Source organism: Lissotriton helveticus, chromosome 10, assembly GCF_964261635.1.
Source record: "Lissotriton helveticus chromosome 10, aLisHel1.1, whole genome shotgun sequence".
Lineage (NCBI taxonomy): Eukaryota > Metazoa > Chordata > Amphibia > Caudata > Salamandridae > Lissotriton > Lissotriton helveticus.
This window is the reverse complement of record NC_136071.1, coordinates 724,319,400-724,333,003: the sequence shown is the minus strand read 5'-3', so window position 1 is coordinate 724,333,003 and position 13,604 is coordinate 724,319,400. Positions and strand designations below refer to the sequence as shown.

The 13,604-nt window shown below is 41.5% G+C and overlaps 1 protein-coding gene across 3 annotated transcripts in view; it reads left to right on the top strand.

Moving 5' to 3' along the window:
- ESYT2 (extended synaptotagmin 2) overlaps window positions 1-13,604 on the top strand; it is a 641,975-nt gene that overhangs the window by 353,308 nt on the left and 275,063 nt on the right. For all 3 annotated transcript variants that reach the window (XM_078663275.1, XM_078663276.1, XM_078663274.1), the window contains exons 4-5: window positions 1,587-1,663; window positions 10,468-10,540. In XM_078663275.1, the coding sequence (XP_078519401.1) occupies window positions 1,587-1,663; window positions 10,468-10,540 (150 nt within the window). The remainder of the gene's footprint in view (window positions 1-1,586; window positions 1,664-10,467; window positions 10,541-13,604) is intronic.

Sequence of the window (13,604 nt, the reverse complement as noted above, 5' to 3'; positions counted from 1 at the left end):
ATTTTCATCAGATTCTCAGTTTGACACCTGAGGACACCATCTCCTCAGCTTTAGCAGCTGATGATAAATAAGCTCTTCCCTGAGAGGCCTAGAAGCTGTTAGTGCTATTGTCTTATAAGCAAAAAAGCAGCACTAATTAATGACTGTCTTTGACATTGGAGGATTGACAATTAAATTGTAAATTATTTGCTATTTTTGATATTTTGTCTGCATGCCTATCTGAAAAGTTGGCATTACAAATGGATGCGTTTTATTTTCTGATTGCCATGAAACAGTCACAAATATCTTCTTAAAATATGTTTTTTTTAACGTCAAAGCAACTAAAAGTATGAATATAGCTCATTCTCTGAGGCTAAGTGTAGAATTATATTGTTCCTAACTGTAATTTCAATGTTCTATTCGACTTGGAAACAAAATCGACTATTCGTCTGACTATAAAAGTGTAAATGAAACAATCTTGTGACACAAAATCGTAGAATATAGCTTGATATAAAACAAACTTACATCGCAATCCAGTAAAGTTTAGGGTCTCATGTTCAGAACTCATTTTTAGGGCGAGTCTGGGCAGCGTATGCAGTAGTGTAGTATGGCTTTGAAGCCCCGCCCACTCTCCGCCCATTTTTTTAATAGGCTTGTGTCCTTTGTAAACGCTGGCTTCTGTGTCTTATTAGGCTTGTTAGTCCCTCCTTGGTACCGCCTTGTCTGCATTTGTAACCTACCATGGCGACTGGCCCTTTTACTTCTGTTGGGACACATGATGTCTTATTTATTCTGTGAGTACTATTTTCTTTAATGAGTTTCTCCTACTGCAGGCACGATGTACTTTCCTCACCATGCGCACTTTCACTTTCAAGCATCCCAGGACAATGGCAGCCGCTTCTTTGAAGTAAAATAGGTCTCTCATTTACAAGTGTTTGAGCTATTGTCATTGTAAATGACAATAGCTTAAACTCCCATAAATGCGAGACCTCTTGCATTGCTAATGCTTGGTTTTTTTATGTCCGTTGTATCACATCTACAGTACCCAGTCCTCAGGGAGTGGGTTTTGTGCCAGCCCACTTTAAGCCATAGGCTTGGTTCAGTGAGCCCCCTTTTAGTAATTTGCTTCAGGCATCATATCTTCAATCATTCCAGGGAATATTCTAAGCTCCCTGTTAGGCGATGGGCTGATTGGACGTGTTCTTTTGCCTCCTAGGAATTGCGTCCATTGGAATGAATGCAAGCCTGCTTTGCATCTCAATACTACCTTCAGTCCTCACGCTTTTTGATGGAGTTAATTATTTATTTAATGTGTTCCTTGTGTACAAAAAGCAGTCGTTTATTTTTTGCTGTAAGGCGCATTGGCTCACGTTCATCAAAACAACAAATTTCAAAAGATGCCAATTGGTCATTCCAGTAGGTGTGTCTTCTAAATGAAAAGGCAAGCTGGGCCTGTTGACTTTATTAATAGTTGTGTGCAATATAAGAACTGTACTGCTACATTTCTGTGACCGCTGTATGACTGCAAAAAGTTCAGCTTTTTCCAGCAAGACGTATCTTGGGCTAAGCCTTGCAGTGGATATTCACAGTTCTTTATTTTATTTCAGCCACTGAGAATAAATGGTGTCAAGGTGTATACTGAAAATGTGGACAAGAGGCAAATCATATTAGATCTGCAAATAAGGTACGTTTGATATCGCTTTAGTAAGCAGTGCATAATACTCATTAAAAATGTCTACCCTTTGCAGTTTGCTGTTGTGGAATTCTTAAACAGTTGCATACTTTTATTATCAGGCTTCCACTACTTTAAAGCTCTTATGTCTCAGAGATAATTGTTGGCTATCACTACTTGGGATGTGTATACCGATTGGTTGGAAAAGAATATGAAACCGCTGTCAACATTCCAACTCTCTTTTGGTCCTAGTACCCTCAAGTCCCTTGAACAGTAAAGCACTAGAAGAGGATATTGTAGAGTTGATATCATACACAGTGGTATAACACCACATTACAGAAAAAAACATGCGCAGAGCCAGAGGTAGTCATTGTGATTTTAACCAAGCATGACCAATATGTTCAACAGGGCGTGTAACATGGCAGTCCCACACCAGAGACCTTTAATGGATTTGAAATCCGTATGGTAATAAGCTTGGAATTTGGCACAGTAGAAGAGTGCCAAATTGTGTGCCTGAACACCACTTCTGCTTTAACATCACTGCTATGTCTTGGGTGAGATGATACATTTGGAATCAGTTGTGCGTTCCAAGGTGGCTGACGTGGGTAGTGGTCTAGAAAATCGACACAGTAGGAATATTCTTAAGCTGCTTTTCCTTTTGGGAAAACATAAAGGGTTTGGAGAATTAAATGCCTTAAAAGGCTTTTTGAATGCAGGATGTGTATAAGTAGTGCACTGAGCATAGAAAATAGTACAGCTGTCTGTTAGGTTGTAGGCTTTTAGCGGTTGTTACTACGTGTAATGGTTTATCACTGGTATTAGGGGCTATTGTACTGTTTTCCTTGTGCGTATTGCCTTATGCCGTTTGTGTACAAAGGCATTGGGCTCATTTCCCTCTAGGTGGATAACTAAGTTACTCCCTTAGTATACTAGATTCTCCAGAAGGTAGCTGGGTTGAGCAGATAAGGTTTACTCTAGGAGCGGATAGTGGGTTTGTTACTCAAATATATAAGCTGAGATAGTAATCACAGTTTGTAAACTCAATGTCTAGTCATAGCTATTACTTTTAAAAATAATAGTTCTTCATGTACAGTTAGTTTCTAAAGCGCAATTAAAAGTAAGCTAAACACAGAAAGTAGCTTCTCGGGCTGAATACGACTGCAGGCATTGTAGCACTTAGAGAGAAAGGCACTATATTCAAAATAACGTGTCTGTACAGTATTGTCATGTGGGCCTTACTTTGTTAGTCCTTGGAAATAGCCAGAACCATTTGAGTCTCAGTACTTTGCTATGATGAATTTATTTCAATGGCAGTAGGTATTAGACAAGATGTTTTCAATGTATCAAATGTACTGTGATATGTCTGTCCTTTGTCCTACGCCTCCTGTTGTTATTATGGCAAGGCAGAGCATGTCAGTGTGTTTTAGCCCAGGCGGCTCAGACCCTGTCATATAGCTCAGAAAGGTTAAACATCCCCCCAAATTTCTCAACACAATAGAGGAAGCTTTCTTTTCCGCAACAATCGGTGGTCTCAGAGTCAAAATTCAAGAGTGAAGTTAACAGGCTACCTAGGACACTATAGTCAGTGACCAAATGTATTGGGCTTAATTCAAGGGAGACCAGTAATGGCTTCAGCTGGTCTCCAGCACAAGCTTTCCTGCAGTGAAGCTACTGGGAATGACATCATGAGTAGGCAGTTTAAATGTTTAGGCGTCATCTACTTCCGGATCTCGGTTTAGGTCATTGGTGTTCACTGCAGAGTGGAGAACACTATGAATTACGGTTGGAGACATAATCAAGCAATTAAACATTCAAAATCAAATACCTTAGCGGAATGGTAGAAATGGTTTCGAAGTCAAGACAACCGGTCTCCACAAATAGTACCCATTCCAATCAGATGGGGTGAAATAGAAAATGCGTGTAACTCTTAGGTAAGAAGTAAGGTGAAGAAGGCTCACACAAAGTCAGGATGGTGTCGAGGCACTGTCTGCTCACCACCAGGCACAGTCCTTGTATCGTCCGGAAAGGTCCTCAGACCTAAGACGGTGCCAAACTCACAAAGGTTTTGTGGGGGCAGAACTCCCCACCTGTTCTACAAAGTCCTGTGGTTCCAGGCTAGGCCCGGTCATTGAAACCGTCATTCATGGAGGCTTCAGTCAGCTGATCCTTGCTCTTGTTCTCGGGGAGATGCACCTCCTCTCTTCTACAACACAGGAGAGCCTCATTTTCCACAGTCAGCCACAATAATAGGGAAACTTGGATCTAGTCAGACCTCTCTCTGTGTGCTAGTACTGCAGAACCTTTTCTGAAATGCACTCAAGCACAAAACCGGTTTTTCAGGGCATTGTTGTATCTAGTTCAGGGGTACAGACGAGATCCATGGCCATTTAAAGGGTGTGTTAGGTTCAAAATCCCTGACTTGAACCGATCAGTGTAGGTCCTTCTCGTCCCAGACCCTACATATTAAATTCTCAAGGACAGATATCAAATGGTGTAAGCCAGTGTTTCCCAAACTGTGAGTCGGGTTGCAAGCTGATTTTTGGTGGGTCATGAAATAAATTCTGTATTTCTCTTGTCACATTTGCTGGGCTTCAAAGACAGAGGTCAAATGTCAGGCTATGTCTTTTGACAAATTGCTGCTTTTATGTTTTTTTAACAAGGGGATATGTGTTTATAAACTCCTCTCACTTGCAGTCAGAGAAAGAAAGTAAAGCTAATTATTTCACAATCTTGCTGGGATACAGTGTGTGTGAAAAGAAACACTGTAGGATGTCTTTTTTGTAACACACAACAAAATGTCAATACCTGTAAATGAACTGTAGACATTCCGCAGTTAGGAGAACAAAAATTAAGCACATTTTATGTAAATCGGAAGGGTGATGGAAGCAGAGATTTTAATAGGATCAAAATAAATCAAGACATTTTACTTTGTGACGCACAGATGATAAATATTTATTGAAATGTGATTCCCACACATTTTTATTTGTGTGTAATATAAGTTTATCAGTAAAACTGTATGTCTGTGCAAATATAGTGCCCATTTCAATGGAAAATATGATTTCTGTAAATGACAGTGCGCTGCCACATGATACTTTAGATACATTAAAAAATCACTGTCCTCCCGTCCATTAACACTAGGTAGGTCGGGAAAGTTTGTTGTTCTAAAAGTGGGTTGTGGATTTTAAAAGTTTAGGAAGCACTGGTGTAAGGCCGACTTGTCAGTGGAGGATGTGTGGTGTTATGGCCCCAGCTGCAGACTTTGGAACTGGGGAAACAGTTTTGAATCCCACCCTCAGCCCAAAATCCTGTGATTTTGGGCAAATCACTTTATTTCCCCATGTGTATAAAAATGTCTAACATATTCTGGTAAAGCACTCTAATGCCCTCTGGTCATGTTCATGCTTCATAAAACCTCAGAACACCCCTCAAACCCCTGAAGAAAAAGAAAAAAAAAGTTTTCCTGAGAGGGGTTTACCCCTGAGTCCAGTCTGTTCCCAAATTAAGACAAAGCGGGAGACAAAAGGATATATATTCATGAAGATTCCGTGCAGACACCCATGTAGGGGTAGTTGGTTGCTGGGCAGATCTAGAAGCCCCCCTCTTTGACCACCTCTTCCCCTCCTGCTCCGAGCAGACCTGTTCTCGCAGCAGAATGGTCAGGCTGTCCTCTCCAGTGAAAAATGTGAGGACAAAGAGTGGGGCAATCTGAAGTGTATCCACGCTTCTTCAAGCTACAAAGTTCAAAAAGACACTCCAGGTCACAAGATCTTAATCCTCAAAGAGGTATTGGAATATTTGGTCAAAGGAGAGGAGACAAATTCATACGTTCTTGAGTATCTCTGTTAAAAGGATGTGAATCCTCAGCCACCTACGTTGGTAGCATGCTTCATCATCGCAGTGTGCCTCATCCAGACTCCATTGCTGGTAGTACAGTTGGGCTTCGTCAACTAGAAGCCCTTTTTGGAGATCTTGTGTTGTATATTTATGTGTAAATAGACAATGGGATCCACAACATACCAGATTAAAATTACTTATAGGTCAGCTGTGAGTTATTTTATTCTGGTTACCTTTGGAAGTAGTAACGCAAAGTGGAGCCTACAGAGTATCCTCATTTCCTTTAGTCAACATGTTTGGGCCGCATGGATAAAGCCTCATATGAGGTCTATAGCTTTCTGCAATACCTCTGTCCCTATTCTGTACCTTCCTTCGCTCTAGTTACCATAATACGAAGCATTTTCTAACTTGCATAGTGGTGCAATTGCAGATGTCTCACACACACAACATATATAGTTAGAATGATCACTGCTCACCGTAAGCTTGCATTCGAGCTGAAACTTTTTGAATAATGCCAGTTTGGTTCACAACACCACACTGGTGTATAAAGTGAAAACGTGTAATTCCCAAGTAAAAGTGCCTCACACACAATTCTCATTGTAGTTTATTTGTTGAGGGAGGGATGGTCCCGTGGAGGGCATACTGTGGAAACCTCTGTAGTCACACTCTGGAAAGTAAACATGCACATTTTGTTAGTGACTAGTACATACACAGCACAAAATGAACCTGATTGCAATGAAAGGGTTTGCTTACCTTATCAAGAGGAGTTCTTGGTTGTGTAAGCAGATGTTGGTCAGTGAGACATCCAGACAAAAGCTGCTGTGCTTTTATCAGCCACGCTGTAGCTGCATGTTTCGATTTTGAGCGGTGCCAGCTAGACTCTCTTAGCCTTCCTGATGAGGCCGCAGTCTCCATCCTGGCAGCCCAGAAGCCTGCCACCAAATCCATCTACAGAGGTTACTGGAACTGTTTTGTGCTTGCCAGTCAGAAGGTATTGATCCTTTTAAAACTCCCTTGTCCAGTGTCTTGGGGTTTGATTTGACCTTTGCACAGCAGGTTATAGCAGTGGCTACGTCTAGAGGCTCCTTTACTAGCTCTCTATGCATTTATATACGTTGCTAATCAACCTTCCCTGATTAAGTTACCATTAGTGGCATGTTGTCTGAAATGTTTGCTTTACTTGTACCATCCCAATTTGTTTATTGTGCCTCAGTGGGATTTGAATCTTGTTCTGACTTTCTTGATAACATCTTCATTTGAGCCACTGCATAGTTAAGGCTTGGCTTCTCGCTGTAAAAATAGTTCTGTTAGTGGCGATTACTTCTGCTCACAGGATCAGACAACTTCTGGTTCTTTTGAGATCGCCTTCCATACTTTTGCAATATACTACCCCTTGCATCTCAGGCAGGCAGTAATGGGTTCTTTGCCTGAGCTAAGTTTCATTATTCCCTTGAATAACCGGTAAAGTTCTACCCCCTCTGCCAGGGAGGTGCTGCTTTGGGAGTTGTTCTTAAGGTGCGATTTCTGTGGGAAGATATAGCCATGAGATTAAAAAAGTCGCTTACCTTCTACAATGATTTTTCTCGTGGAGATATACCTTCTTGAGGATGCCTTCATTAAAAGACCCCTGGATATCCACATGTATTGTGTGCTGCATTTGGTGCTGTAATTCTTGGTTCCTCTGTGCACGCCTCAGTAAGCAGCGGAAAAAAAATCAGTAATGGATGCAGGGCATCGGTTGGGGCATAATATGGGGATGTCACTTCCGGAAGCAGAGTCACAGCTGGGGTGTAGCACCACATGGCTACACACGAGAGTCATAGCTGGAAAAACGTTTTATGGATAACTCTGAACACTTGCAATGGGGTTTTCCTAAATTAAGAAATCTATTCATTTTGAACCCTAATATTGAATTTCTCCCAAAAGTGGCATCACTGGCTCCTGTAGAACTCAAGATTACGTTACCTATGTTGTTTATTTCTTCTACTTCCTGAGAAGGGGTTCTTTAGGGAAATTCAGATGTGGGCGACTCCCAGAGGCAACCATATTGTCAAGCCACCCCTTCTAACATTCTCACCCAGTCAAAACACATTTCATTGAGAAAGAAGGGCAGTCCGAATCTGAGTTTGTAAACAAACATCTGTGCACCTAATAGGCAGTAATGAGAGTAAAAAATGATTTAAAAAAGAGTAATTGTGAACCATTAATATAGGCATTTCTAATTGTTTATTATCTGATACTTAGCGAGAATGTCTGGCATTTCTAATAGGTTGATTCCAAAATAAATATGTTTCAGACTAACATGTAGTTTAGACCCCGAGCATAACTGCTAAATTTTGTGCAATTGTTACTAACGCAGCGCAAACACAAGAAGGTGACAGACGGAGCCCTGAAACTTTTCAAAACTCACCCATAGTCACAGATCTGGGTTGAATCCATCATCATTCTTTAGCTCACTTCGCCACCCCAGTTTAGACCCAGCCGAATGCAAATCAGTCTTGACCCTGTGCTTCATGGGAATATTCCAGCCCGAACTGCCAAGCCAGGTCTTCCCTGGACCGGAAACAAGCAGCCTGGGACCAGTTTCTGGGTAACAACCCTCTTCAGCCGGGCTAGCTTGAATCCAGTGGCAAAGTGAGCAAGGGACCCATGTCTGGGCATACCCTGCCAACTTAGGGCAAACAAAGCACACAAAAGGAGATGGTAGACGGAGCGCTGAAACTTTTCAGACCCTCACCCCCAGTCACAGATCTGGGTTGAATCCATCATCGTTCTTTAGCTCACTTCACTACCCCAGTTTAGACCCAGCCATTTGCAAATCATTCTTGACCCTGTGCTTCATGGGAACAGTCCAGGCCGAACTGCCAAGCCAGGTCTTTCCTGTACCGGAAACAAGCATCCTGGGACCGGTTTTGGGGTAACACCCCTTGGTACTTACAACCATTTATGCACTTACGCTTGTTAGTTGTTTGCATTTTACACATACTCTAGCTACAAGCATTTTGGAACTGATAACGGCAATTGTTAAACATTGGCAGAGGCAAAAGGTCTGCAGTTGACCACCAAGCCTTCTAGCAATTATTGTTTTGTGTTTTGACATGGTTTTTGTAAAACTTTATTGTTTAGAAATATTGTGGGCCCTCATCAGTGTAGGAAAATTATTTGCTGCATGGAAAAGGTTTTTCGGTCTAAAAAAACACACATTACCATAGACGTCCATGGTACTGTTGTGAACAACTTTGTGTGTGGATGTGATCAGTGTGAAAGGGCTGCACTGTAACTTTTAGTAAAGTCAGCTAATGGCTGAAGTAGGCTGATACATTGCCCCTTAATGGATGCTCGAGTGGATGGAAGAAAAATGTGAATGACACTAACCACAGACTAATGAATAAACTTTGACGGAAACCCCTAAAAGTAACTATGTTATACACATAGTTTTAGTAAAATCAAAAGGTCTTGGCTAACACAGATCTAAAAAAAGGTCAATCAGTCTGGCATTGGTGCAAGCAGCAAGATTTTGTATATCTTTGTTTAAGTTTGGGGATTAATTTGATTGCATTCATTTATTCATGTTTTATTGACGGTGCCCCAGCACAGTCTTTTTACTTAAGTGCATACTGGGGCGCTCCGCAGCGAAGATATTGTTCTAAGTGTACTGTTTAAAACGCAACAAAATAAAGTATATAAAAAAATATAATAAAATAAAACTGTCTTGGCTAACATGAGACCTAAGAGGAAAAAGTGTTCGCAACAAACAGAAAGTGGATGCAAAAATAATTTGAACACGTTGCTTTACCCTGGTCTGTACATAAGAATAAAAAAATATATATATATCCTGTGAAAATGTTTTTTATGTCGGAGATTTTGGGGCCTCTATTTATACCAGGGGTCTAAACGCTCCAGGTTGAGCAAAGAATGAGTCACTATGCAGGCGATACAGGGATGATCAATATGCACTTTTCACTAATGTATTTCGAGGCATAGTTCACTCAATGGGAAAATACATTGCAAACCATATTTAAGTCTTTCTCTCGAGCTCATAACGATTGCACCTGACTATGTTAATTATTTGTCACTTATGTCATTATTCCGGCCGTGTTGTAATAGGTTTCCTGTGCATGTCCGCATTGTTCCGCATGAACAGTGACAATTGTGAGCACTTTATATTACACTGAATTTGTATATTTTGATTCCAAGAATCCGACCTTGCTACTTCGTCCCTTTTGTGTTAAGGGTCATAACTTCAGACGGTTGTTTGGGGGTCTTACACCCCCATAACAAATGTGTTTTCTGCTAAATAGTTGCGTACAGGTGATTTCAGTCGGGTATGGTGAGGTGTCTGTCGAATTTCAACAGCAATTTTTACCTACATACAGACGAAAACGCGCACGCACTTTTCCCTCTCTGATCTGAAAGTCTCAAACAATGTTGGTTATTCGTCTCCCTTTCCATTGCCCCTTTAAACCCCCTCATGCGCTCTTGCTTGTCGTGTAACGCAACCCCCCCTCCCACCCCATCCGTCTTGCTAAGCTACGCCCCTGTTTGTGATTCGGTATGATCACATTTCTGGAACCCATGGGAATACTGGAATACCTGCACTTATGCTCTGGTCACGCCTTTCGCTACTCAGTTATCTATCACCTTCATTTTTCAGTGTAACATTAAATAATTTCATGGATATTTAATCTTCTGTGCCAGTAGGCCATTGTTCAAGATGACATTCAACATAAGATTACAGTGCATAGGCTGAAATGTAACATGGAATAAATAACATTTAAAAATTCTTGGTTTTTGGGGGGGTTCGAGGTTTAAGAAAATTCTGAGGATGTAGAACTTTATTTGAAATGAAGTAGCCGCAGTAATGTGATATAATTAAATAATCATGTAAGATAACCATTAGGATTACTGCCACAAATATGCAAGAACAATGTTAGGTCCTTATGGCTGCTATTGTCTCACAGATTTTTCTCTTTCTTATTTAGCTTTGTAGGTAACTGTGAAATTGATTTGGAAATCAAGAGATACTTTTGTCGAGCTGGTGTGAAGAGTATTCAGGTAAAATCTATGTGCCAAGTCGGTGCCTTATGGATAATTAATGATGTTTTTTTTCCATTGGCTTCAGTTATGCAACTAGCAACAAAATTGTATATCGCGGTGTGTTTGTTTTTCAGTTGATCATGCTTAAGCACTCGTATTGATATTTCATATGGGTGTGTAGTGCATAGAGTGATTGCCTTTGTAGTAGTCTGAGCACAAATTAACGTTTACCCAAGCAGGGGTCCAGTGCCTGTTGTGCTGCACTGTATTTTGCCTTGCTTCTATTTTTTACTGTTTTCCTGGCTCCCAGCCCAAATAGGTCAACCATGGTAGCTCCATAGGAGCCCCTTGTTTTATTCTAGCTTCTGTCCCCCGCCACCACCCACCACCACCTGCACCTCTTAGTTTCTCTCTTCCTCGTGGTTGCCATCATCGGACTGGCAGTCTACTCCATCCCTGAATCCTTCAACTCACATCGCAGGGAATCCAGCTTGGAAGGCCAGGTGTAAGATGGAAGGTTGCTGGCATCTTTCTATAGCATCATCAATATTTGGGACTCTTAGGGGCAAGTAGGATCTAAAACCAGACCTCATGCCATTTCCCCCCTCAGATTTTTCCTACTAATTCTTCTCTTTCATTAATCTATTTAGATTCCGGTTTTAGATTTCACCTATCTCAACTACTCCAGTGGGTTGACCCTCACAGCTTCTCAGAGAGGAACCCATAGACCTTTTAATAACTGCTAAGACCCTCCAGTGTGACACCTATGGTACTCTTTGCAGTTGCAGAGTGGGACACTGATCTGCAGAGAATCACATATGTGAACCAGAAATGTCCCATCTTTGGACGTGATACAGGTGACATCATGTAATCAGCAGTGAGCGGCCAGAAGATAACATAACCATGCAATCCTTTTAATTTCCTTCTCCAGCATTTCCCACAAATACAGAATTATGTCCTTCCATTTTTCTCATGTCATTTACAGTATTTGAAGGTGTCGCTGCACGACATAAAACAGTAGACATAATTTCACACGACTTCACATCCCAAGCACATTAGCAGCTGCACCTCCTCTGCCTTTGTAGATCCCATACATCTTTACCAATGGACTCCCCCATTTCACCACACCTTAGACCCACTACCATGGTGCCTACTTAACTTGGTGCGTGAAAAATGGTTCATTGACCATGCCTTGCATCTAGACCCCTCCCCCTACACCCATTACTGTAGTGTATAATCAAGTCTGCACAAATAGCACCCTTGCCACCACTGGATTACCCAGTATACTCTCTGTTGTAATGTCAATTAAATAATTCACTGTTGCTCTTCACAGTCTCTGGGTTGAACCAACGGACCAACTGTAGTAAACCCTGATTTTTACCTGGTTGAAAATGTTGCCACCTTTATTCTGACTGATAGACCCTCCATCGGGTTGCTGGGAAAGCTATCCTTAATATCTTGAGTTGTACCCTAATGAATCCTGGATTTACACCACAAATTTACACAGAGGCTTTCTGTAAGAAATTGGGTTTATAGGTGAGAGTTGTGGAAGCCACATTCAAATAATAAACACAATTTTTGTCGCTGTGACCCACAAAAGTCACAAAATAAACCTGCGCTTAACCGGCTTGGCTCCAAATCAGTCATGCTTATCTTCAGTGGCGGGTCCTCTGCTAAGGCGGAGGAGCGTCGCCCCCACTGCTTTGAGAGCAGTGCGGAGAAAAAATAAAATTATAATAACTGAATGTTATCATTTTATTTTTCTGTTCCTCTGGGAGAAGTGGGGCTGACCAGAGCAAGGGCCAGGGGGAGACGTGGTTTTCACTCCCTAATTGTGCATGAACTCCTCTTGGGCCAACCAAACAGTTCATGTATACTACTGCACAGCCTGGTGAGGAACATGCACAGACTCCCTGTCACCATCTGAGCACGAGACCAATCACAACCCTTCATTGCAGCCTTGTGATTGGCTTTGGGGAACCAATCACAACGCTGCATTGCAGCTTTGTGATTGGCTTAGGGCAACCTGGGTGCTTCCTGTGACAGAGAAGAGGCGGCGGCTGCAACCGGACCACGGGTACATTTTCTTTCTTTCTTTTTTTTACATTTTCTCCCCTCACCTCCCCTGCGCCATTCCCTATCAGCCACCATTGCTTATTTTAGACATAATGTGTAAAGTACTTGTGCAGCACTCAATCAGCAGTTGTTTAAAGACAACACAGTAAAAATCCCAAACAACTTTTATTTATTTATAAAGTTTTATATAGCGCGAACATGAATCTTGCGGGTATCAGAGCGCTTTACGATAATTAAGGCGACATATAATATAACAACCATAACATAGAGGGAAAGGGTATGGGAGAATCCCCTAGAGAGAAAACAACCGGTTCCAGGCAAGCAACAACCCGTAGAACAGAATACGAACATAGCCTGAGAGTAATAAGCATGCAGGCAGCCTACTTGATAAATGATGTCCTGGGGTAAAGTTAATGTGTTCTACGGAATACATTTGTTCATCAGTATCCTTCTAACTTCTTTCTTGAAGGAAGCAGTGGAGGAATTCATTCTGATTTCAAGGGGAAGGGCGTTTCAGATTCTCTGGGCCATGCCCGGGAAGGCTCAGTTATAAGTTTTCTTCTTATAAAATTTCAGTGGTTTCAGCAGATGGAAGGTAGTGCCTCTAGATACTCTGCCACCACCAGATAGCTCTAGTTTTTGTGCAAGGTATCTTGGAGCGTTGAATTGAAGGGCTTTATGGGTCATGCAGACAATTTTAAATGAATCCTTGCATCGTAAGGAAGCCAGTTAAGAGATTTCAGGTCAGGAGTGATGTGATTGTTTTTCTTTGAACCTGTAATAAGCCTAGCAGTAGAGTTCAGAGAGGCCTTTGTGGCACCAACTTAGTTCTGGGTAGGCCGCATAGGTAGAAAAATAGAGTACATTTTATTAAATGAAATTACATGAAAATTATAAAATTCCAGACAGTAAAACCAAATATATGACTTTGTAAAGTTGTAGGTGAAAATAGCCCCAAAAAGTACAAAGTACCACTCTGGGTTATCTGGTGGCACTAGACTGGGGT